We start from the raw sequence: 26,293 nt of genomic DNA on the forward strand, positions 1-26,293 counted from the left end.
ATTATACGCAATAAATCAATTGAAGCTAGAATTAAATAATTACTTACTGACTTTTTCTTACAGCTGACTTTGATTCAAAAAAGGAACGCACGACGAACGTGAAGCGAGTTTGAAATATTTATTCGAAATTTAGACAATTTAACGTTAAATTTTTTACCGAAAATGCTAATATGGTAGAACCATAAGCGCAATTCCATTTATAACATACAACAAGCGAGGATAATATAATAAAATAAAGTATTTTCAGAGAAAAAACGCGTATTTTGGCACGGACTGACCGGCTAATTGCAGTTGATATGAATCGTAAAGTGTATACGACTCCGACCGTGAAAATTCGAATGAAAATTTACGCCGGGCCGTAAAAGCTCCCCGACGTAATAGATGGCTACGGTGTTACGTTTTATTACGTTACGTTAACGCTGGGCGGAATTTTGATATTAAAGTAATGAATTTTCATTATGTATTTTAGAAACTGCAGCGGGAATTAAGTGATGGACGTTTGTGAATGTGTTATTATCTATGAAACATGTAAACATTGAAGTGTTAAATCTTCGTTTCATATTTTGATATGATGGATTAAATAGATATTAAGACATATTTTATCGATTTCCCCGCGGTGCACTCTCTGTCGAGATTTTTAAGCTATTACTGTTATGTAGAACTAAATATATACAATAAGCTACTTCTCTATAAGATATAACGGTATAATTTAATTGTTTCCTATCTTTAGAAAATATATGTCCATGATGAATTGCCCTGACAATAATTAATAATCTGTTCATTATTTTGAGGTAAGGTCTTCAAGTAGGCCTTTATATTTTGTAACCCACTTTCACCTGAGCTTTCTAAATGAAAAATGAAGAAGGAATTCGTACATGTTATTTTGAAAGAATGCTTATACTTTTCCGAATAATTATTGAAACTGTCATTTAAAAGCATGCTATAGTCTTTTTTATTTTAAATAATTTGTTTCATTACTTAAATATCATTGAATTAAAGACAAAAAGCATTATTGAATATTAGGTTTAGGTTTATCGCTAATAGTAGAACTGCATATTGCAATATAACAATTAAATAAAAATCGTTCTTATATAAAATTATTCTTAGACTCATAGATCTCAAATATATATAAATGTGGCTCCATTATGCACTGCAACGATTAAAAAAAATCTATAACGTCTGAATAGATTTCACATTTTCGTATGAATCATGTTCTACTATGTTTAAATTGGATTCGTGTCAATAAAGTAAACAGTATCACTTACACGTCTCAGCGATTTTACAAGGCATTTCCCATTCAACAAAACCGTATCACATCTCAAGTGGTAGGCGTTAGCTAGACTAGACTGCTCGTCGCCGTACTGCGTTCCATTCATTTCTATCTCTAGAATTAAAACGTGTTTACATACGAGCTTCGTGTATAAGTTTATTATTTGATATCAACTTTTGTTGCGTACAAAAACAACATTGTAAGACAAAATTGAAAACACCGTCTCACATGCACTTTTGATAGAATAATTTAAGAGTATGAATCTCTGAAGAATCTTTTTACAATAATGTATATATCTTGTGACAAAACAGAGTAGAATTCATATTTCTATCAATTTCTATTATCAAAGGTGAAACTGCAATAACGTAAGCATACTTATAAACTGTCTGGCTTGTGAACAAAAGCAAAAATTATGTTACAATAATTGTTTTCTAATTTCCAAAGAACTAAGGAGTCAATATTATCATATTTGAATTTGTTATCTGCTCGAGTTCACGAAGTAACTTTTCTTTGATCTTTTTGCAAACCGAATAAAAAATTTTAATATTAATTTTCGTTCCTGATACAAAGTATATTATAATGATCTCATCGAATACACGCTCAAGAGGATGAAGTCAATTGTGTTTCTAGTATCAGTATAGTTAGAATCAAGACAGTAATTACGATTGTATTAAGTGATTGAATGACTGATGGTTGCGCAGATAAGATAATAGATGCGGAATTAAATCGCTACAATGTTACGATTTAATAAAATTTAAAGAGAAATTATTCCGTTGTTTCCTTGATGCGAAAGACTTCTTTGAATAGATAAAAATTGCAAGGAAATATGTTAAGGAATTTTATTAAATAATCTTGTCTATCTCTTTCTATTAGAATCGAATTAAGGTGCAAACGACCACTTTAAAATACAAATCTGTCCAGCGATTCCATGCAAGTCCCATCAACGATCAATTCGCAGCTATACGCATGGAATAAATTCCACAGCTCAACAAGTTACCGATCCGCTATCAATTACCTAGATTTAACATGACAAAAATGGATACAAAAGTATCAAAGTCCTTGTTTACAAACAGTGGCTTCGACCCTCATGTCAAGCCCCCGGGACTGCTCCCAGATCCGGCCTTGAACTTGTGCGTGACGCCACTCTAGGCCGTTTACCTCTTGGAAAATACGCCAAGGGAGATCTTCGCGATAAATGACAATTGAATAGGCGGGAATTGGGTTGAAATGAGGCGAGAACGCAATTGGAAATCTATTTTTCTTTTCCGTTGCTGATACATCGATAGTACATGGGTACTTCGTCGATTTATGAATGTATTATTGTTTCATTTGTGATATAATCTGTATTTTACAGAATCTATATTTTACAGAATTGCAGGTGTCAACGAGAATTTCAAGTGTCTAATTTGAAAAATTGTGCACACATTGACAAAAAGTCATAATTCGAAATTACTTGTATATGAATATTTTCTTATTATCTCACTGATGCAACATTCAACCATAATTTAAAAATTACAACGCAATAATAGTATATGAAGCTAAAATAAACCGTTTACAACGAAAAGCTTTAGCTTGTTCATTATTAAACTCCATAATGCAAAAAATATAAACCCGGATAATACAAAAGTCGGCTTACAGCGTACGTTAAACCGGGTAATATATATAACCGGCGAGGATACAACCAGACACCGCTCAGACTGTCTGCTTGTACAATTTCACTCGAAATATGTGCAGCATGTAAAATAAAAAGTGAGAGTGGATATGAGAGTTCGTGATTTAAGTGTAGAGGTTTTCATCCGAGATTTCAGGTGTACAAATGTAGCTTATTTTTTGTACACTCAAGTCGGCCAGCATCTCTCTAATGTAATATTTTACTTGTATTTTTCAGTTAGCTGTTTTATATATCACCTTGAAAATTTTTAAACCAAGGGTATAATAATTGTGCTCTGCGAAAGCTTTGAGCATATACATAGTTCTAGAATAATCATCTTAAACATCATCAAATTACAAAAACACATTCGTATGTTCTTCACGTCACGCGCGAATGTTTCTTGCAATCAAACACAGTGCTGTGATTTGAAATCCTGCATGAATGAGAGAAGCAGAGCATTTTCACTTACCTGTAATATTAAAAGTGGTGACAATTCTCGGTTCGCTAACAACGCGCGTGCTTGCAACTGTCTGAGTTATACCCGGTTTCCATTATATCCGAGTCCGTGTAAAATATTCTAGCTGAAAATGTGTGCTCACCTGTGTACCATGTGTGTATATAAACATTGAAAATAGGTGTCATTATGTAAACTAATATTTGGTTTTCACGCTCGTATTTTGTTTGCAACCCGATTTTCGATGAAATTGAAATTTAAAACTTAAAAAAATTTACAGTATAGTTATATGTTATCATTCGTGACGATTAGTAACATTGGATTAAGATCTAGCATATTTGTATGTGGAAATTACATGCTAAAAGCTTATTATTAAAATGAAGCATTTCACATCTTTAGGTTTAACTATGAATTTACGGTAATATTAATCTTTTAGGTTTTTGAATTAAAGCTACACAATCTATTTAATGAGTTTTACTACCTAACGACTTTAACCCACTCGGGTATCGGTCTGAAAAGTACTCGCTAAATATTGAATCAAAACTTTTCAATTGTTTCATTATTTAATTTAACTTTGTGTATTCCTTTTTCCAACGCTACTCCCCATTAGGATATACGGTCCAGTATCTACTAATAGATACAAAAACAACTTGTGTATCTCCACTCAAACAATTCCGACCTTAATCTTAATCGTAGCATAATTTAATTTGATCTCTTCAATCAAATCGTTTTACAAATATCTGTTAGAGTCCTGTGGTATCCGTGAATAAGGAATTCCACCCGTTCCTGGTTCTGGTTAACTTTGACAAATGTCACATGTCACGCAGCCAGGCGTAGTAGGGTGAAACCCTGTTCTTGTTACCGTGTACCGTATGTGTTACATCGTATTGAAACATTGCCACCATTTATTTTACGCTTTTGCCTATAGAAGGTACTGTTCTGCCATCGACACAGGTTTAAAACAATTATAATGTTTGTGGGTAGTTTGTGATGATTGTCCATTGTTTTAAATTTTATCTTTGCGATTCGATTATGTGGACTTCAATGTCGTAATTATCGTTTTTTTTTAATTTTGTTTATTCGTATCAAATAAAAAAGCGCTAAGCAAAATATGTACTCGAATTTTAACTTTAATAATTTTGAGTTATGAAGATTTCACAAACCTCCAATAACTTTAGAACAAACATCCAGCTGTGGAGCAGTCGCTAACATTTCACATAACTACGTTAGCGCTACACGCTATCGCAATAAAAGAGTAATAGAGGAAACTGTGAATCATCAATTACCATTCAATGGCAAGTAATTACATTGATTGTTAAGTGATCGACAGTAAACAAACCTGACCTGCCTCGAGAGCGGACGAGATGTCGGGTCACCCCGGGCGCCGACCTCTCCGAGAAGCGATATTACTGAAGGTGCTAGATAAACTATCGCTGTTTATAACAGCGCAGAGAATTGGCCTTATACAAGGATCTTATAGCGACCTTGCTATCGGAAACAAGGACAATGTTTTATAGCGATATTTTGAGGTTTCTTTAAGATTTCATGACTTATTAAATAATACATGGTCTTGCAGTAACGTCAAAACTAACTATGTATATAAATGATAGAATGTAGCTGGTTCCAGATTGTCTAAGTATGAATAAATTTTAAGTATTTGAACAAATTACGGTAAGTTAAGACGGTAATTTAAAGTCTGGTGTAATTAAATTAATAAAAAAGCAATCAACGTACCTCCTTGCGGTTTTCTTGTTTTATCTATATCGGGATATTCATTATTTATATGTATGAAAAATTGCAAATAATTTGTTCTCAGGACTTTCAGAGTTGCTTCCATGCCGTATTAGTTTAACCTACATACAATTTTAACCAAGAAACCCAAATACTATTTGATTAGTGAATTTATGTTTATTCTTGATTACCCGATCAATTTCCAAACATTACGCATATATTCAAGTATACTGCCATAAATTGCAACTGAAATATCCAGCATTGATTCTCAACCATAAATAATTACAATAAGTTATAATCAATTTTCTAATATCCATCTACTTGTTTACAGGTCTTACAAGACATCAAGGTAAATATTGTAGTTGACAGTTCTGTTCACTTTCTTTTGCAAAGCTTGGTGTTTATTTGCCTACCTTTTATTTTGCACTTTTGCACTTCTTAGCACGAGTTCGTATGTTTTGAAACTAACCGTTTTAAAAGACGTTGCGAGAACTTTAAGTTCTATTGAGTAAGATATTTATAATCAGGTTGAAAACGGCGTACGATTGAAAACCTTATCTTGTCCACTTGGTCATAATTTTATGACTCTTCTTTATTACACAAGTTTATGAACAACGTTATCCATTAGTCAAATGTTTAAAATATGCTGATTAATACCGAGATATATTTTGAGACTCTTTGTATGCTAGCGCAATAGATACAATATATTTAATATGTTTATAGTAACATTGTATTAAATTCAAAGACACATTCGTAGATGTTAAGTAGACAGATACATATTATTTGTTCATAAATAGGCTTGATTTCAGCGTATTAATTTCATTTTGTTCTTAGTTTCTGGCACATTACTTTGTATGGCTTCTTTTAACTCTATATACATACTAATACGATACCACGGCGTTCGCGGCCTACATTTGGTAAGTAATCACTAATCTAGATTCTAGATAGAAAGTATATTTTCATGTGTAGTAAAAATTAAAAAACTGTCAAGATTTAAACGTCAAATTGTTGTAGGTTAATTTCTTTAATTGTTACCACACAATTGAAATTACTTGAAATTGATTTGAATACTTGTTTTGTGTGATAAAAACATAAAATGAAAAAAAAAATTTACTTAAAATTTTACACATTAACTTTTTGTAAATTTGAGTGTTGCCTAGCGACAGCAGATTACGCTGCATCTTATAGTAAAACACAATTTGACAAATGACTCATAGTATTATATTAGTAGTATTATATCATAATTTTTATAAAAGAGAATTTGCCCATCAATTTTATTAGAAAGGCCCTTTAATGAAATATGTTTAAAGGCTGTACAAATAAGACACGTCACATCCGCGAAGGTTCGATACGGTCTGGGAGGGAGGGGGCGGTCGATGGGTCAATGAACCCGCCAAACTCACCCCACCTCTTATCGCAATTTTCTTCCCCAATTTATCTAATATCGTAATGAATTTTTTAATGAAAGCATGGATATTGGATACGGAATTGCAGGAATTTTTTCTTTGCTATTATTTTAACGATTTTAACTTCGCTTATCGAGACCTCTTTTTTATATGTAGTTTTAATTATAAGTTTAGTTAAAAATAGGTATTTTTCATTAAGGGCAATTCATCAATAATTTTAAACTCAGGGACTCTGTATTTGCTACTATAAATAATACGAACTTGCTATTAGCTGTTTTCTAGACATTTAGTTCAAATATTTCATTTGCAGCCTATAATATTGCAGGCCAAAATTTTCCTTGCATTATGTCGAAGGACGATTCAGTTCCCCATCAATCGACAATGTATTGGTGAAATGCGGGTTTACTTTAGGTTTAGTTCAGAATTCTGTACATTTTAGTAATTTGCACCAAATCTACCTATCTCGATAGATTTCCCAGCAACGCGAAGTAGGTTCATAAAACATACAAGTATTTTATGTTGTGTATTATTTCACTAAGAAAAATTTAAACGTATTTAGATATACTACGTATTAGATATACTTCATTCTGTTAATAAAATGAAATACTAAAAATCAGTAAAATATATTATATCAAGCTTTGAATGGTTCTGATACCCGATGTAAATTTTAAATAATTCATTTCTTCTCAGGCTGGTTACAATAATTTTATTATACATATTCGTACAAATGTTCAATGAACCAGAAAAGTTAAAAGTTCTCATATTATAAATAAATTTATTACTAGTCCTACCACGTTTTTTCAGTCCGGTTAGGTAAATGGCTCTTCGGGCTAACAAAATAGAATTTTTTGCTACTCGTACTAAATTACGGAAATAATAAGTTTTTTTTTATGTTAATTCCTTATCAAAGGATAGGAAACTTCAATGTTTATTCAATGGAACATAATTTCACGGATCGGTTGTTTTTATCAGTCAATTAAAGGCTAAAGAGAACTTATAAAAGATTTCACCTCGCGTGTGAAAAATTGCTTTAATCATTCACAATGACTTAAGAATAATATAACTGACTTAAAAATATATAAAGAATAACGTTTCAAATATCTGTCAGTTTTTCTGGCAAACAGATTTTTCTAAATTAAAAAAAAATTGCTAAACAAATCAAATATTTGAAATTTACTTTATTCCTAAATAGCGTAGAAAAAATGAAACATAAGGAGAGTAAGCACAAATTGAAGCTATTAAAATAATATCTATGTCATTCCATAGAGTAAGTTCGAGTACTCTAGTAATGGCTCTACCAATCACGCTATCTATTCGAATGAAAGCTTTCAACATAATAATATACATTGCACAATATAACCTCGCAGTTATTTTAAAACCAGTCAATAAAGTTCATTTTTCATTTATTTTTGACACATATTTCTTCCTATTCTCACTCATAAGTTCTTCTCACTCGCACAACAATTGCCTATTTACAAAACATTCTAAGCGACGTTGCCAGGTCGGCGCATGGGCCGATGACGTCACATTCTTCCTTTATATTATATGTAGGTACGCTATGAACACGTTTGGAAGTTCTAAAAATGGCGATTCTGATAAGATAATTTTCCGTTATTCTATTTTTTGTTGTTTATTTCAAAGTCATCATATTATATGGAAACTTAAATTTTATAAATGCCGGTAGATTCATATATCACTTTCGTTAGAGTCCAAAGCTTATAACATTATATTGCATATATTGAATAACAAATCAAAATAAAAAAAGCGGCTTCCTCATTACAATATCGATGAGTCAATAATGTCTATTATTATGACGTGTTTGGACATGAAAGGCGGATATTTTGAAAACATTGCCTCGAATTATTACCAGCGATCGATGTAATTGAATGTTATTTAATAAACAGACTATTGTTATTGAACGATAACATAACATTAGGATGTGATAGAATATTATTATGTGACCTTGGAAGTTAGTAACTAAAAATATGTATGCTACAGAAGTCTCTTTTTCGATATCATAAACTGCTACAGATACAATAAAAATTAGACTGCTATGTTGCAAAAATAGAATTTTCAAAAACGAGAAGGGGTACTTAGTTGAAATTACTCTAAAAAATAAAACGATATTGTATTTACGTAAGTATTCAATTCCTTACATGTTATTTAATATAAAATACATATAAACATCATAATATAAGTAACATTTCGTATTTATGTATAAAAATATACGTAAAAATCACATTGTTTATCCGTCACAAGGTCAGAAAACCTTTGATCTTCTTGGCACAAAACCAAAACGTAAATTGCTATCCCGTACGACTTACGAATAATATTCTGAATAATGTTCCAACGTATGATATGTAACGCAATTAAATAAAACGATAAATGTATTTTTTTACAGTAGTATTTTGTAGAAATTTAAACGAGATTCATCAAAGGACCAGTATTTTACCGTCTCCCTGCTTTATTTATGTGTTTCTCTGAAACACGTGAAATCTTATTTAATTTATGCATTTTAAATTATTTCAATTATGTAACTGAAAAGATTACTCGTGAGAAAAAAAATCAAATGCGTCACTCGACCACCCACGAGGCTAAGTTCTGTTAGCGGAACGAACATTTTCAGTTGTTTCGTTTTAAACACAAAACGATCAATAGGATAAAGAGCTTATTATCTTTAATTTTTATATAATCAAGTCTTAAACTATTAAAATCAAACTATATATATTCACAAAGCTATTAATTTATAACCAGAATAAACGTTCCCCTCTCTTTAGATACTTTACATACATACAAAATCGTCCCTGAGAACGTATTTTTATTTTAAATGCCTAATCAATCTAATAACTCAAGCAGGGGACCGACCTATATAGATAATGCTATCAGCCTATACTTCCTATGTAATTAATCACCGAGCACCGTCAAAATGGGCCACGATAAATTTAACTCCAAGGAAAAAACACCGAGTATACCAAGATATCGCGTTGAAAATTCACTTTTTATAAGTGTTTTTGACACTAATTGACGGGACTATTTATAATGGCAGATTCTAGCAGGACTAGTGAACAAACGTTACGTCTTACATTGTTAATAAATTTATAGGTATATAAGTTTTGCTGCATTGTAATATTAATTTATGTTGATTTTTTTTCTTTTGCACTATCCCTGAACTTCGAATATTTCCGTTCCTACCAGGTTGCCTAGGGTTGCCTAGCAGAGATTCCTGTTTAGCAATAAGGCCGCCTCGTGTACGAACGATGTCTTTTATTTGTTCCTTCTTTGGGCAACATAATATTACTAGCTGCGCCCTGCGGTTTCACTCGTCTATCCCGTACAAATATTGGGATAAAAAGTTGTCATTCCAGTTGTCCAGCTATCTACGTACCAAATTTCATTGCAATCGGTTCTTCAGTTTTTGCGTGAAAGAGTAACAAACATCAATCTTCACAAACTTTCGCATTTATAATATAAGTAGGATAAATAAATAAATATTAGCGCACTAAACTATTGACGTCTATCCAACTAAATGTGTGTAATGATTTACTATTAACTTTAACAACCAAATTGTATAAAATAAAGTTCTAATAAAAAAACATAATATATACACTGTCCGTTTCGCTTGGTGATTTATGATTTAAACTCTAGATAAATTTAACGTAGCTGAAATAATATTAAAATAAATTGGAGTCAAAGTTTATTTCATTTGTCTCCTAACACAGAAAGTTAATAACTAATAACGCATTTTTTTTACGTAAAACATAATTATTGACTTGTAAATTGAACTGCTTTAACCAAAATATTCTAACGTTAATTTTACTGCTTGCATTTTAGCATGATATGATGCTTTTTTGTTACGTTCAGTTTATTTAAATTAAACTACACAGAAAGTCTTAAATTAAACTACTTCGTGGCGAAGAGTTCTTCGCCTGCACCTTTTTTCGTGGGGCAATCAACCATAGATATCCACGTCTCCAGGGAAGGTGCCTTGGGTACTGTCGGATTCCTACCGACTAAAACCCCACTGTGTTAATAAAGGGTCCACGGTAGCTGGTTATTTTTCGTTACCGAAAGCTGCACCTGACTTACGTCTATAAAAAGTAAATTCTCGGCATACTACATAACTGTGATATATTTGCATTAAAATTATATATAATATAACGAAATATAATGCGTCACATTACAAGCGGATCATACGGATCACATCTTTTTGCCAGTTTGCCTTCTCGTGTATTAGACTGTTAGCTAACGGTTTTTATAAACTTACGGCCGTATATTTTATTTTTCTGCGACATCTAAGCTTTGGCCTATGAAATGAAATATCACGTAACGTTGGCCAATAGTAGATCTTAAAATTGTTTCTTCATATTTTGCATTTATATTTTTTGTCATTTTAAACCTTACCGTAATTTATCAACATTTCTCAATTAAAATTCTAACTAACACTGACCATACAATCAGCCAATTTTAACAAAGTTAATTAGAGCCCTCTAAAAATTCATAATTTATAAAGCTGCAAATTGCTTTCAATATCTCTCTCTATATGAGTACTGTAAAGTATGTAATATTCAGAATATTATCTTGCTACGAGATTGTCGATAAAATTTTATGGCAAAATCTCGACAAAGCGAGGGTAGCCATTTCATACGAATGTTCTACTTTCAATTTTATAATATCAAAATGTGCTATTGCTAGCAGTATTCTTTAAAATAATATGATATTTTATATAAAGGAAAATAATATATATTTTTAAATAAACTGGCTTATTCAAGTTTCTATTGCGGCTTTTCATGTGGCATTTTACATAATATATCATTATAGATTGACGAATGTTATGTTGATTATATATACAGAAAAAAAAAATTAATAACTTGCTATGCAACTAAATTGTCTCACTTGCTCTTATACAGAGTAAACCTACGGAAATTGTTTAATCGGCAGCCCAAGTCAACGATCCCGGATAAGTGTACAAAGTTTATAAAAAGTGTGTTAAAAAGACAGAGTATAATAACATACTTAACATTATGATTTATTGAACAAAATCCTGAGAAGTTCCGCAACAGTAACCCTATCAGGTAAATGTATGCTAAAGTAAAGCGAAAGGGAGCACCAATATATTAGATAAAGTCGCCTCGAGCAATAAACGTGGCTCGTTACTCTAATATTATTCAAAAATCTGCTAATGTTTGCGGAAGTTTTTAATATTATCACCTCCCTTTAGTACCTATTAAATCTGGCTTAACCAGATAAGCTAATAACCAAAAATGGGCTTATTTTAAGTTCCACAAAAAAACATTTGATTGTAATTCTAAGACACCATAGTTGCCTTTCATTGACAGTTCCAAAACTTTCGCAAAAGAGAATCTAGCAAACGTTATATTTCTGGTAACTAGATTTGCAGGAACGAATCGTATGACCAAGTCATCTGAAACTATAGTGATCTTATCTACGTTTAACTAAAATGCATATCGCTATTTGCATTTCAAACAGTACTTGCTTCTATAAAGGAAAAACGGTCAACCTGATTGTAATAATAATTGTAAAACAAAAGCTGCCATAACTTATTTTGTGACATTTATAACTCACGATGTTTTGTTTGGCAGCGCGCTGGAATCAGAGCGAGCGTCATTTGTTTAGTGTACACATTCACATTTCGTTGTAGCAGTTTAATTTTTATGATCTTTATTAAAAGCGTGGGATTAGTACATCTGGGAGATTTCGCAAACGTCAGCCGTAGACAGGCTAGTGTGTATTATAATTATACAAGCATAATTTTTTAAACAAAAAACTTAACCGTCTTCAAACTGAAAAATGAAATTAATATTTTGAACCTTTTAAAAAAGAATTCAAATGAGACCACACGGCAGGCACCAGCTTTCAAATGAAGAAGATTCATTGACATCGTTTTACCCAGTCTAAAATTCAAACGTAACAAACCCAACAAATACAATAATTGAACAGAAAGCCTCCTCCTTTTTTTGAAGACTTTGATATTGATAATATTATACTTGTTAAATATTTAATGATACAAATTAAGTCATGTACAAAAACTTCAATTCGCATGTTTTTATTGTGTTCCATATTTATTATATCTACTAATTGCAACTCCGACCATACTAAGAAATCTGTTCTATGCATTAAAAATCTTATTTTTAAAGAAAACTCAATAGAATAGATTTAAAGATATACAAAACCTCTCACACAATGTAATGTTATTGTGTATGATACAATGATATCTAGTTTAGTTAAACGCGACGTTATCTATGAAAATTTGAGGTTAGTCGGAGCACTCCCGCGCAGCGTAAGAATAAATCACACAATGTGGTCTAGCACGTGTTGCCTCGCTAAGGTTCGCTATTTATAACTAAATCTTAAAGGTCATTTAAGCGTGTTCGATAATCATGTTAAGCCTGTGAATATATTGACAGTATTGAGTTGTCTGATGTATAGTAAGATAATTTAACTATTAATATTCGTTACATTATCAGTAGTTGGTACTGAAGATCACAACAAACGTGAATTTATAAATTACATAAGTACAGTCAGACGTATAATGAATAATATCATAAAAATAAATATCATCGTATAATGAGTTTGTACAATTTAATAATTTGAATAGACGTTTTTATTTTACCTTTTAGAACGTTACTCGGGCTTGAAGGACATTCGTTACTAGAAAGACTTATGTTTTAATTAAACAATGAGGTTATGTCCACATTATGTGGTTTTATGAAATTGATTTTTAATTTTACATAATTAAGTTTCTACTTCACGTGTTTGTTTTGTGAGAATTAAAACTAATTTCATTTTGAAGTAAAGATAGGTAAGATGAGTTGTTACACAACACATTTATACTAATGTTAATAGAAATAAATAGGCCGAAGCATATTACATGAATGTTACAAAATCAATACAGCATGTTGTTACCGGAAATTATCAATTCAAGTTCATAATAGACACAAATGGAAGGTTACCGCTCAATCTACAATACAATGACCTTGATTTTTATTTAAAACGTTATCTCTTTAAGTATCGCTATGAAGATGCCCGTTATGAATAATAATATAACATGCCATAGCCGATTTCATCACTTCATGCGTGGACAACTCAATACTTCTGAATCTGTTTATTTGTTTTAATGTTTTTGGTGGAACGGAACGTTATTATTATATCAATGCATTATCGCTATAAGTATGCGAAATATAAAATTAATCTATTCATAGTTGAAAGTAAATTGTCTATTTCTAAATGAACTACGAATGTAAAGGCACACAAAAATCTACATCATATGTATATTTTTGTAGTAGGTAATTTAAATAAGCGAAAATACGTATATCTTTAGATCAAACATTAAATAAAAGACGACTGACTGTATAATTATGCTATTACTTGTTTTTAAATCACGTACCTACCTAATAAAGATATCAATCGGCTACTGGATTAATAAAAATTTTCAAGTACAAATAATGATTTGGATGCTATAGATTTATCGTGGTAATAACTACATAGTATAAAACAAAGTCACTTTTTCTGTCCCTATTTCCCTATGTATGATTAAATCTTTAAAACTATACGGATTTTCATGGGGTTTTTTTAATAGATAGAATGATTCAACGCGTGTGAAGCCGTGTACAAAAGCTAGTTGGTAATATATTTTAAACTTCGCCTTTATACAGCTGTTTAAATTAATTACTCTATTATAATTATCTTCGATATCATAATATAACTAGATTCCGCGTTGCATGTCATAATAAAATCATTCAGCGTGGGACAGTTTAAATATACAATAAATTAAATAATTAATTATTTATGAATAAATCTCAAGAACAGCGCTATTAAATTATACTCGAGTTGTAAGTTCAACAAAAGCCAAGTTACAGGCCAACTTGTGTCCTCAACAATGCTCCATTGTTTTAACGTAATGGATGGCCTTTGTCATTTGAGGCCTTAATTTTTAATTGTTTACATTACTATTTTATTAAGAAACGTAACGTAATAGTTATAATAAGATAATTTCTTCATAAAATGTAAAACCGCGTTTAGGTTAAGCCAATTGCCTATTTTACACAGTTTTTGTTAATGGTTTTATTTAGAAAAGACATTGTAAGACCCCGTAACGCTCGGCCTTAATATTTACACACTATAGTCACTCATAATTTTTTTCCTTGTAAAAGTAATCAACCATTTTTAAATAGTAAACAATTGTTAGTTGTTGTGTTATTATTTAAAATTAGAATTTAATACGGATCATGCCCAATAAGTTTTAATGGAAGGTTTTTAATTTGCGCAAAAAGCGTGAATAGATGTTCCGAAAATATTCTTATATTCTCAGATTATAACAATAAAATGACGTGCGAGTATATTTGTTCATTGTACCGGCAAAACTAAGATTAAAAGTTATAGTAGTTCAGTCAAGCGAGTCAATTTTATGAGGCCTGCAACAACTGCATCTTGGTTGGAATAACATTTTGGTCTTTATTTTTTATTCAATTCAATTCCTAATATTTTGTGCAATATTAATGGTTATTCTATTCTATTATGAAATGAATTTTTATTAATATTTTCCGATTTTAATGTGCTATTTGAAACACTATAAGAAATTAGAAAAAATACTTATATTTATTAATATATCCAATCATAGAATCGAATATACATGATGGATTAGATAAAAATCTTATAGCTATAATTATGAATTATTAAAGTTAAAAGTTCGACGTCTAAGAATCAAAAGTTCGACGAATTGTGGCCAACCCGCACTTTGCCAGCGTGGTGGATTATGGCCTGAACCCTCCATACCATAACCATAGGAGGCCTGTGTCTCAGCAGTGGGAACATATAGGGGCTGATGATGATAAAACAATTAAATTACTAATGAAATATCATATTTAATATTACAAAGTTTCATAAATACGAACGTGCCCTAAGCTTACTCATTTATCGTAGCGCCGTTTATGGCTATGTGTCGACAAGGCACTTTCTATACCAAAATGTTTCTGTTTACCATTTGTTTTTCTCTGATATGAAATAATAAATTAATTTAATTTTATGGCTTACAAATAGGCAAATCATTTCTACCAAAATTAAACATTTGAGCCTCATGAAAGATCCAAGAATCGCGTTCCCAAGTTTCCCAATCCTATATATCTACCACATATCTTAAGCTATATATCTACCCACATTTATCATGAGTTAGATCACTTATTTGTCCACAAACAAATTGAACAACGAAATATTAATTGATATTAAATGCTCTCGCCTTTAGGCCATAAGAGGACACAGGACTTTCAACCAACGTTGCCGTAAGCGACAGACCTGGATTAGTTCTGTTTTCCATACCAACGTCTAACAACAGTCCGAAAGATGATTTTTTTTTGCAGATTTATTTTCTTTAGACAATTTGTTCGGAACCCTAAGAGTCAGAACCCTGACTCGTACTATACGTGTATTTTATTTCCTATATGTATGCCTCGCAAAATTATGCGTCCCTTCGGAAAGACAAAGCTTCTCAAATCATTCTTTTTGTCTTTGCCTGTCTAACAAGGGTCTCCGTCCACAGAGCTACCGCGGCCGCAAGCCGCTCGGAGGCACCGTAGTAGCGCCAGTAGGGCTCAGTCCGGGCGTCCCCGCCGCGGCGTCCCCCAGCCCCGCGCCCGCCGCGCCCAGCCCCGCGCCCGCCACCACGCCGGCCATGAAGCAGGAACACCCCAGCCAGCCGATGGTGAGTTACTGCCATATCCATATGGACAGCTGCTTTGGTATTACGGATTACCAAGATATTGGGTACAAATCATTGCACAAGGTTTTGAAAGAGTTTTGCGCAAGCCCGCATGAATAGATCAGAGAATAGAAGTGGAATTGTGTGTACATACTAAACTAAAACTCAATATAATAAAATATGCCGTCATAGATCTGCTGACTTAATGGATCATGAAACAAATAATTAATTTGCGAAAAGTACTTCAGAATTACAAGGCCCTATATTCTTTCGTTCAGTTGTTCGTCCAAAATTTGCACTTTTTCATCTGAAAGTTCGAATCCCTAAATACCATAAAATACAATTTGTCTTTTTCTGCTATACCTTCTTCTTATTCAGTTTTACCTGGTAGTAGCAATTATCGACGCTTCCCTCTGTTTGTATAATACTCGTATGAAGAAAAACAACAAATTATTTAATATAAATTACTGTTAGGATTAATTTTCATAACCTTTGTAAAGCTTCATTACTTCGTTTTCTAAAACATGACAGGCATTGTATAATATGCGAAGATTTTCTTTCGTATAATTGTTCCAAGAATTATAAAAGCAAATTTAATCCCATTAAGTAAATACCGGCTCTAGAGCGCTGCGTCTGTTCAAACAATTTAATTTATTTTGTTTTCACTAAATGAAACGTAACTAACTACATTAAGTTAATCGAAATTTTCCAGTTAAATTTTATTTTTGGAACGTTTAAAGTAAGCAAAATCTTCTTTTATATCACACTAATAGATATGGGCTATGGTCAAAGATTATTCTAGATCACATTGAATAAAAACACGTGTTCCTAACAAGGCTAGCTAATACAAAAGTTAAAAAATTTTAATTTGCGCGAGTGCTGCCAACTTTTGCAATTTTTGCGCGCAGTCGACTCAAATTTATCGCCTTCAATTGAAAAGGGACGTGTTTTATTCTCTTTCGCGCTGGTTTCAAAAGGCTTGACTGTTATAACTAAAACAATGCCTGATTACATACCGAGTAGTAACTATAAATAACATTGTGAAAGTGTCTGTTTCCACTTTTCTATGTGGAACCTAGTGACATTTTTCGTACAATTTTTTGTAACTGTATCAAACTTAATCTACGATTACTTTATTGCGCATATGTTTTTTAATGCACATGGGTATTTTATAGTGAATACATAAAGGTTTAATAACTAATACCTCGCAAGATAAAAAAACCTAACATACCTTCATTGAAATTCCTTATCGCAAGCATATTATGTTTCCATGAACACTTTACGTTAATTAAAATCTAACTGTATGTGAAAGGGAAACTTTACGAAGAAATTAAAATTACAAAGTGCCGAAGTATACACACACAATTTGGGTGTGTTACGCGTGTTTTCCACCATTTCGTTTCGACTTTCATACCCTTAACATTGCGGATATTAAAAAAATTCTTACCTGCTTTTGCTTAAAGTTTTCTTAATTACTTTAACTTTGAAGTGTGTAACGTAATACGTGTATTCAAAGGAAAAAATGGCTTTATAAATCACTTTAAGGCAGCTGGTGTTTTTATGAAGCTCAAACAGCGCTCAGTTGTAACTTCTTAAAGCTCCACGTGTTTCAAGCGTATTTTAACAGCCTTTGTTTACTGTTTTTCTTTAATAGTCGAAAACTCGTATGACATAGAGCAAAACTGTTTTAGGTTACGATAGTTTGTACGATATAATTAGGAAGTATTCATTATGAAAGTTAAATCAATAGATTTACTTAGGACGCATACTTGTTTAATATCCACTACTAAATTTTCCTGAATATACTTTTATATACTTTGTTTACGGTCTGGGAAAACTGAAACGCATTTTTTTTATCGGTTTCAACTGAACATTTTACATATTAATAACTGTTATCCGTGGCTTCGTTCTCGTTCGTATTGTAAATCTGAACCGTAATCGTATGCACTGGTTCAGCCGTTTAGCAATAATTCAGCGACTAACACAGGCACAGAAGAAATATATCCTACTAATATTATAAATGCGAAAGTTTGTAAGGCGGTGTGTATATTTGTAACTCTTTCATGCAAAAACTATTGAACCGATTGCAATGAAATTTATATTCCTACGGAATAAAGACTTACGCGGGTGAAACCGCGGGGCGCAGCTAGTTCTTCATAAAGATAAGCCACTAATGTCCATGTCGGGGCTCATACTGTGCTCAGATTGACAATTACAATTAGTAAATTACTAATGTGTATTATAATACTACAATGAATATACCTTTACGTAAAGTAACAATTGATAGATACACGCACTAACGATATAAAATAATAAAAACGTATTACTTAATGGCCTATTATTAACTCCGTATTCAAGGTCGAGGGACCTTGGTCAGTATATGATTATGAAACAATCCACAAACCCTACATATGTAAACGATGTCACAGTTAAAGCATAAAAGATAGGTTTGTGTGTGTCACTCTTAAAATAATTAATATCATTGCTGTACTTTTGTATTGTAATTATAAAGATATTTTTATCATCTTTGGAAAATATTTTATCATCATATCCTTTTTCTTTGTCATTAAACATAGAATTTTATATTATGACTGATGACCGACGATGACGTTGGTTTAATTAAAGGCACGAAAAATGATGAGATATAAAGTTATATATTTATAGAGATTAAAGAGATATATTTATATCACAAATAGTTATAGTTTGTAGATAAATTTATTCTTCAGAAGACATTATAAACTCACAAAACCCTTTATCTATATCTCTCTTATTTTATTCTTGCAATTATAAAATAAGATACTCGCTTGTTTTAAAAAAAATACAACGTGGAAAACATCATATTAATCATAATGTGATATGTTCAAAGCAGTATTAGTTGTCACTTTAAATACAACCTTTGTCATTACATATAAAAAGCTTTAGAAAATTATTTATTATCTTTTGAAGCATGTTTCCAAGCTAACAGTAAACATAACAATGGACGAAGCTGGAAGCGACCTCGTCCGCAATACTATAATGTGTTGTAATGTGTGTCAAATATTAAAATAGCTATTCTACATTCGTACTTGAAAAATTAACGTCGACTGTGTACTTGGGAAACGTATTTAAAGGCATTTAGTGGGGAATGTTGAAAACTATTAGAAAGATAATTTTAAATAAGTTAACGAACTGTTTTAAAAATGCTTCTACATTATTATTATTGAATTTTACTCCTTGCAACGTAGTACCTACTTATGTAGACATTATTATTCATGCTAATTTTAATTAAAGACAATTGCACTCGCGAACGCCATGTGTTCAAAATTTATTTGACAGAATGGTGAACTACATTTTTAGATATGAACTTACGTACATTTTAAATTTAATTAATATGTTAGGTTAGGCAATGTCTGTTTGATATTGTTCTTAAAAAATCGCTAGCTATATAATTGAAGATTCTTTTCTGTAAATTAAATAATATGACTTTCATTATCCCAGGGTCTTTTGATAAACACCTCACTCATTCCTTCAATAAGTATAGCTTTGATCAGCACTTGGAAGTCGATTAAAAAGGCATGTGTTTATTTTTTTCAGGCGCCAATGCCGTTCTACGCAGGAGACCCGAACAGGTTTCCGACGACTTGGCAGACAGACCCGTCACAAGGTACGTATGAATTGTTAACATTATGATAACTGTCATTTGGGGGTTTTCATACATTGTTATTAATTATTTGTTACCCCTTTAATTGTACAAAAGGCTTTATAAATAAAGACGCCGACGACGATCTAGGACTCTATGAATGAAAACGCTACTTTTTCAATCAAAATGAATTATTTTTGCACACTATAATATTGCAAGCCTGAACTTCCAATTTACTCATTATATTAATCCAGATTTAACAGACCATGGAAACGCTAACAGATTTCCGTAAGTCTGTAATGAGCGTCGACAGCGGATTGGTGAACCCTGTCACTCTCGTAATTAACGCCGTTGTGGCAAGAACAGAGCTGTTAATTAAATTTTAATCAAAACATGGGTTGGACATAGAACTATGAAGTAAAATGTACAATACATATCGGACTGTTTTCGGAGCCTGCTATTTAAGCTGATAGAAGAAATCGCATAAAAGTCGTGTTAATTAACTTATTATCGTATGACATTTTAATTTAATTAAATATCCTTACTCAATTTGCAGGATGGCAGAATCAATTCATACAACAATTGCCAACTCAAACGGGACAGACTACTCTGGACTACCAGGGCAACCACACGCCATACGCGACGTCTCCGCATTACCAGGCCAACACTACGTACACCGTCCAGAATGTCGCTACAACATTCGACGTCACGAGTAACACATACTATCAAGCGGGCGTGCAAGCAGTGCCCGCCCCAAGACCACCGTCAAACAGAGGCGCTTATACCCCGGTTCCTTCTCCAAGAGCCCCCCACTATACGACGGAGTATCAGCAGCAATACGCACAACAAGCTCCTACTACTGGAGTAACAGCAGGGAATGAATCCAGACCGGCCTCTGCAGCGTCCTACCAAAGCGCAGTTCCAACTACAGCCGCACCCGTTTATACAGTAAGCCAACAAAACTATGAGCGCGCTGAATATACGTCAGAGCACTCAGAAGATTACAATAACGGCGGTGACAATACAACAAGCGATTCAAACAATGACGGTGATAGGCAAGAACAAAATACCCAGAATGGACAGCATTCGGGAAACGCCGAGCCTGGATACCTGCAGGGGAGCAACGGTCCGCGAGCTTCACTCGATTGTAGCGGGTATTCGGGCGGCTATACAAGCGGACAACACAATGAAAACAATCAAACACAAAATCAAAACGATTGGCAACAACGGCAATGGCAACATAACCAAAGATTACAGAATCAACAAATCCAAAACCAACAGCAAATTAACCAAATGCAGAGTCAACAGCAACAATTGCAAAATCAAATCAACTATCAGAACCAACAAATGCAAAATCAGCAATTACAAAACCAACAAATTCAGAATCAACAAATGCAAAACCAACAAATTCAAAATCAACAAATTCAAAATCAGCAAATGCAGAATCAGCAGATGCAAAATCAACAAATGCAAAATCAGCAGATCCAAAATCAACAAATGCAAAACCAACAAATGCAACAGCAAAGACAAGAGGAGTCTGAACAGCAGATGTTCTCTCAATCAGACAGGGTTAATTTGAACTCGAGACTGAAAACAATGATATTGAATAAGCAAAACCACACACGCGATGGCACGAATACGCCTCCTGACAAAGGCGACCCTGGAGAGGGGCCGCCTCGAGGGTTAGACGATAGAAAAGGCTGTGTATCCGTCGCTGACGATAGAAATACTACCGGTCATTTTTTATCGTATAGCCACCATCTCCGAGGTAATTACCGCGTAGGCGACCAGGTATATCCTGTCGCTGGTAATTATACACACAATTCCCACACTTATAGTGCGGGTGAATTCGGAGGTGGTGGCCACCACGTATGGGAGGGGGGGACGCAAGTCCCGAGAGATTATGATAAGCACAATACATCGGAGAACGTTTCTAAAGCTCCTCAAAAGCTGCCGTCGTATTCTGATATGAGAGGCCAATATAACAGTTATACTAATGTACACTATGATGCGCATAAATATACGGAAATGTATGCTAATGATAATATAAGCTATAATCAGCAACAAGATAGTAAAGATTTTCAATCAAAAATGCTTATTGGACCTGTATCGGAAATGAATCAACAAAATTGCGTGCCGCCTCGAGATGTAAACGCACAAAAGAGAGCTTATGAAAGAGAAGCATATGATGCAAAATTCAAACATCCGTCTGCACCTTTAATACCTAAATTAGAAGCACCTGATAATTATCAATATCAACAAGACGAAAGAATGAAAACAGAACCACGGCAAAGAATGGTAGTCCAAACTTCTTATCCTAACAATTTAATTGACCCTAAACGAGATTATCAAAATGGTGTAATACCAAGATCACAATCTAACATTTTACCACCCATTTCTACTATTAAGCATGAAAGTTTTCATCAGAAACCAGTGGCCTTCCAACAATTTCAAAACTATCCTTTAGAACGGAGACCAGAAACTGTTGAGAATTACGCACAAATGCCACGGCTACATGAAAATATGGGGTTTCAACGATATAACAGAAATTTTGAAACTAAAACAAAAGATGATCGAAAAATTATCCCGGGTAACGTGACATTGGAACCAAAGCCACCTTATTATATAGAGCAAATAAAATCCGAACATTCACCACCAGGACACAAAATATATAAAAATATAAATTATGGTCCATCAAAGAGCGAACCGTACATGTTTGCTGGTGACGGGGGACCCGCTGCTATAACAAATGAAATTGGATATTCATGCTGCAGACAAGGATCGACAAAGAAGCCTCCACCTGAACATCTAAGAGATGGAGCATGTCCAGGCCTTCAAACTAAAGATGAGATATTAGAAGGCGATCCTGATTCCACTGAAAAAATAGATCCAAAAGTTCAAGCAAAACGGAACACACCCACTCCCGATATTTACTCAAAAAGCCCGAAAGAGAACCAGTTCAATTACTCTAAAGAATATCTTGAAAATCTCGAGAGATTACGAAATAATTCAAGAACAGAAGTACCAGATTGTAACTGCTTTCCCGCCGATAAAAATCCTCCTGAACCAGGAAGCTATTACACTCATTTAGGTACGCCTTTAATTATAATTAAAATTTATTTATATCCATTAGGATTTTTATGTGAATTATCACATAAAAATCTTGTGCAATTAATTTGTTTTGTATTTTATGCCTAAGACATAAAAACATGCGTAATGAAAAAAAAATATTTCAGGTGCAGCATCATCTCTTGCAGAATTAAGGAAGGATCTAGAAGCTAGAACTGGACTATCAGGCAAGGAATTGAGAATTGAGAAAATTTGTTACACTGGCAAAGAAGGAAAAACAGCTCAGGGCTGTCCTATGGCCAAGTGGGTGAGTGTATGGATCAAAACTTTTTTGTACTTTATATTTTATTTCATATGAGTTACTGCGTCTTATAAATATTTGCAGACTTTAAATGAGTTAAATTCTAAGATCAACAAATTTTTCCTTTTTCGCTAAACTCATGTTTTCTAAAAACTTCCCTATTCCATATGTGTCATGTTTATGAAATATAGACTGTAAAACTTATTTGACTTCCGTTTCAGGTGATAAGGCGCGCAAATTACACCGAAAAAGTTTTGGTCGTCGTAAAATTCCGTAGTGGCCACAAATGCGCAACGTCCTGGATCGTAGTGTGCCTCGTAGCTTGGGAAGGGATTCCTCAATCTGAAGCTGACTTGGATTATACGCTGCTTTCACACAAACTCAATAGATATGGCCTGCCCACGACTAGACGTTGTGCCACTAACGAGAATAGGACTTGTGCATGTCAAGGTAAGGTTCATAATTGTCATGCGGGATAGTTTTCCTGTTTTTTAAACTTGAAATTTTATGGCAATAAATATGAATTCATTATAACCTATCAGAGGCTGATCAGTTTTAAAAGAAAGTTGGACAGATTGAAGCCATCGTAGTATGCAATAAAACATTAGATTATATTTTATAGCTCATATGATGTTCATGTTTTTTATGCATCTTCCAGGCTTGGATCCAGAAACATGTGGCGCCTCCTACAGTTTCGGCTGCTCCTGGTCCATGTATTACAATGGATGCAAGTACGCCCGTTCAAAAACCGTCCGCAAGTTCCGACTTTCGGTCAAAACTGAGGAGAGCGAGATTGAGGAGCGCATGCATGTGCTGGCGACACTACTCAGTCCCTTGTATATGAATTTGGCTCCGAAATCCTTCGACAATCAATGCCAGTTCGAGAAAGAAGCGTCAGATTGTCGATTAGGGTTCAAACCGGGACGACCTTTTTCTGGTGAGTTTTTATTGGAACATAATGCTTAAAAAAATAAACCTATATAAGCATGTAATAAAACTATGTAGCAAATATTCTGTAAATAACGCCGAGACAATCTGGTCATCTACACATGCAATAAAAAAAACTGAGTGTATCGAATATATAAAAAATACGAAGGGATACAAAAAATCTCGCTGGTTTGTCTGTTTAACTGTCGCTACTTGTGTGTACATTCTAATCTCCGAAACTACTGGCGGATTTGAGTGAATGTTTTTAATTAGTCCATATCTCTGTAATCACGGATCACCATTTCTGTTTTAACCATACCGTTTCGAGCCATCTAACCACTAACCGATCGGCAGGCGTAACGGCGTGCATCGACTTCTGCGCGCACGCGCACCGCGACCTGCACAACATGAACAACGGGTGCACGGCCGTGGTGACGCTGGCGCGGCACCGCGCGCTCGCCGCCGCGCCCGACGAGCAGCTGCACGTGCTGCCGCTCTACGTGCTCGACACCACCGACGAGTTCGGCTCGAAGGACGCGCAGGACGACAAGGTCAAGAGCGGCGCGCTGCAGGTGCTGGACAAGTGAGTGGTGATGTACTCCTTTTTAACTCTTTCGATGTGGGTGTGCGCGAAGAATGTGTCGGCGAATTTAGTTTATCTATATAACATATATAAAATCTATATATCGACCTTTGTGTTCTTCGATTCGAAAGGTGGGCAATGTTGGCTTTTATATAGAACGATGTTTATGTTCTTCGATTGACTAATTTTACCAAGTATTGTATTGAAATCGAGTTTATAATGTGGAATGTAGTTACGTAATTTAATTCCAATGAATTCCTAGCCACCTTGTAACATTATTTTAATGAAATTAATGATTAAATGTGAGTATCAATGTTTTTCAAAAACAATTATTTTTAATTTCAGATATCCAATGGAGGTCCGAGTTCGATCAGTACCTTTACAACCTTGCAGACGTCACGGCAAAAAGCGTAAGGAAGAAGACAACTCAGATTCTAACAATTCTTCCACAAATACTCCACAAGCGAGTCCTGGAAATCAAAAGAAGTCGCAATGTTCCACACCGGGCCCGAAAACTCCCCAACCCAACGATTGTAGGAACATTGCTAGTCCAAGAAGTCAAAACAGTGCATCACCACGAGCAAGTACCCCCGCCTTACACCCGTCTAACTCTTCAGCGTTTCAACCAAATCCAAACAACCCTCATTATAATTCTGCCTTTGTAAATCCTAATATGCATAACTCGAATCCTAATCTTATAAATCCAAATATGAGTAATCCGGCTCTGTTAGATATGGCCTCAATGATTGATAACTTCACAGACGCACAGTTACAAAGCAATCAAATATCGAGTACCGTTTTAGATTCGCCTTATAATCCTTATGATCAAAGCTATAACATTCATAACCAAAATAATTTATACAATCCAAATCACGCACCGCCCGTGGTAGACGCTAATTGCCAAAATGCAAACCAGAACCAGTTGCCTAGTTTTGCATCTGGTCTCCAAAAACGTGACCAACAATTCAATGCTCCCAATGTTCCTGAAATAAATAATTCGCAAAATCCTTGGCCCGATTTTGGTAATCCTGAAATGTTTAACAACGTTGTTAAGGAAGATCCAGATTCTACAACCGCTCATTTGAATATGACTTCCAATAATTATAGCCCAGACTCCAATAGAAGTGACACAAACTCTGATCAAACCAAAATGACCCCAGAAATTGATAAGCAAAGTTTAATGCCAGATATATCACAAAAAATGCCTGAATTTGATATACCCAATTCGCAAAGAATAACTGAAATTTCTCAAAAACCTCCGATCACGCCTGAATCTCCGGCTTCCTCACATATAACAGAAATGAAATCACCAAACAACGATCCATCAGTAGCTGGTGACGCTCGTAAGAGTGTATGGAGATCTCCAGAACATAGAAATTGGGATCCCTCAAAACCAAAAGATGCTGCAGTTGACAATGAAAATGCAGTATTTAGAGTACCAAAGGCCAGACCACCGTCCAGATCGCATGTAAATATTCCCGAAGGCTTGGATCAATCCACTTTTTTAAAACCGTATCCTCCTTCTGATAGACCTCACTTAAGTCAGGGCTATGAACATAGAAGTCCCTAT

The 26,293-nt window shown here is 33.8% G+C and overlaps 1 protein-coding gene across 1 annotated transcript in view; it reads left to right on the forward strand.

Annotated features, from left to right (window-relative positions):
- The window catches only part of LOC119831339 (DNA N6-methyl adenine demethylase), a 94,920-nt gene that overhangs the window by 59,326 nt on the left and 9,301 nt on the right, over nt 1-26,293 (forward strand). The window contains exons 5-13 of the mRNA XM_038354641.1: nt 5,438-5,455; nt 16,066-16,227; nt 19,798-19,867; nt 20,400-22,934; nt 23,080-23,219; nt 23,435-23,663; nt 23,872-24,150; nt 24,495-24,723; nt 25,069-26,293. Coding sequence (XP_038210569.1) covers nt 5,438-5,455; nt 16,066-16,227; nt 19,798-19,867; nt 20,400-22,934; nt 23,080-23,219; nt 23,435-23,663; nt 23,872-24,150; nt 24,495-24,723; nt 25,069-26,293 — 4,887 coding nt within the window. The remainder of the gene's footprint in view (nt 1-5,437; nt 5,456-16,065; nt 16,228-19,797; nt 19,868-20,399; nt 22,935-23,079; nt 23,220-23,434; nt 23,664-23,871; nt 24,151-24,494; nt 24,724-25,068) is intronic.

Source organism: Zerene cesonia, chromosome 13, assembly GCF_012273895.1.
Source record: "Zerene cesonia ecotype Mississippi chromosome 13, Zerene_cesonia_1.1, whole genome shotgun sequence".
Taxonomy (NCBI): Eukaryota; Metazoa; Arthropoda; class Insecta; order Lepidoptera; family Pieridae; genus Zerene; species Zerene cesonia.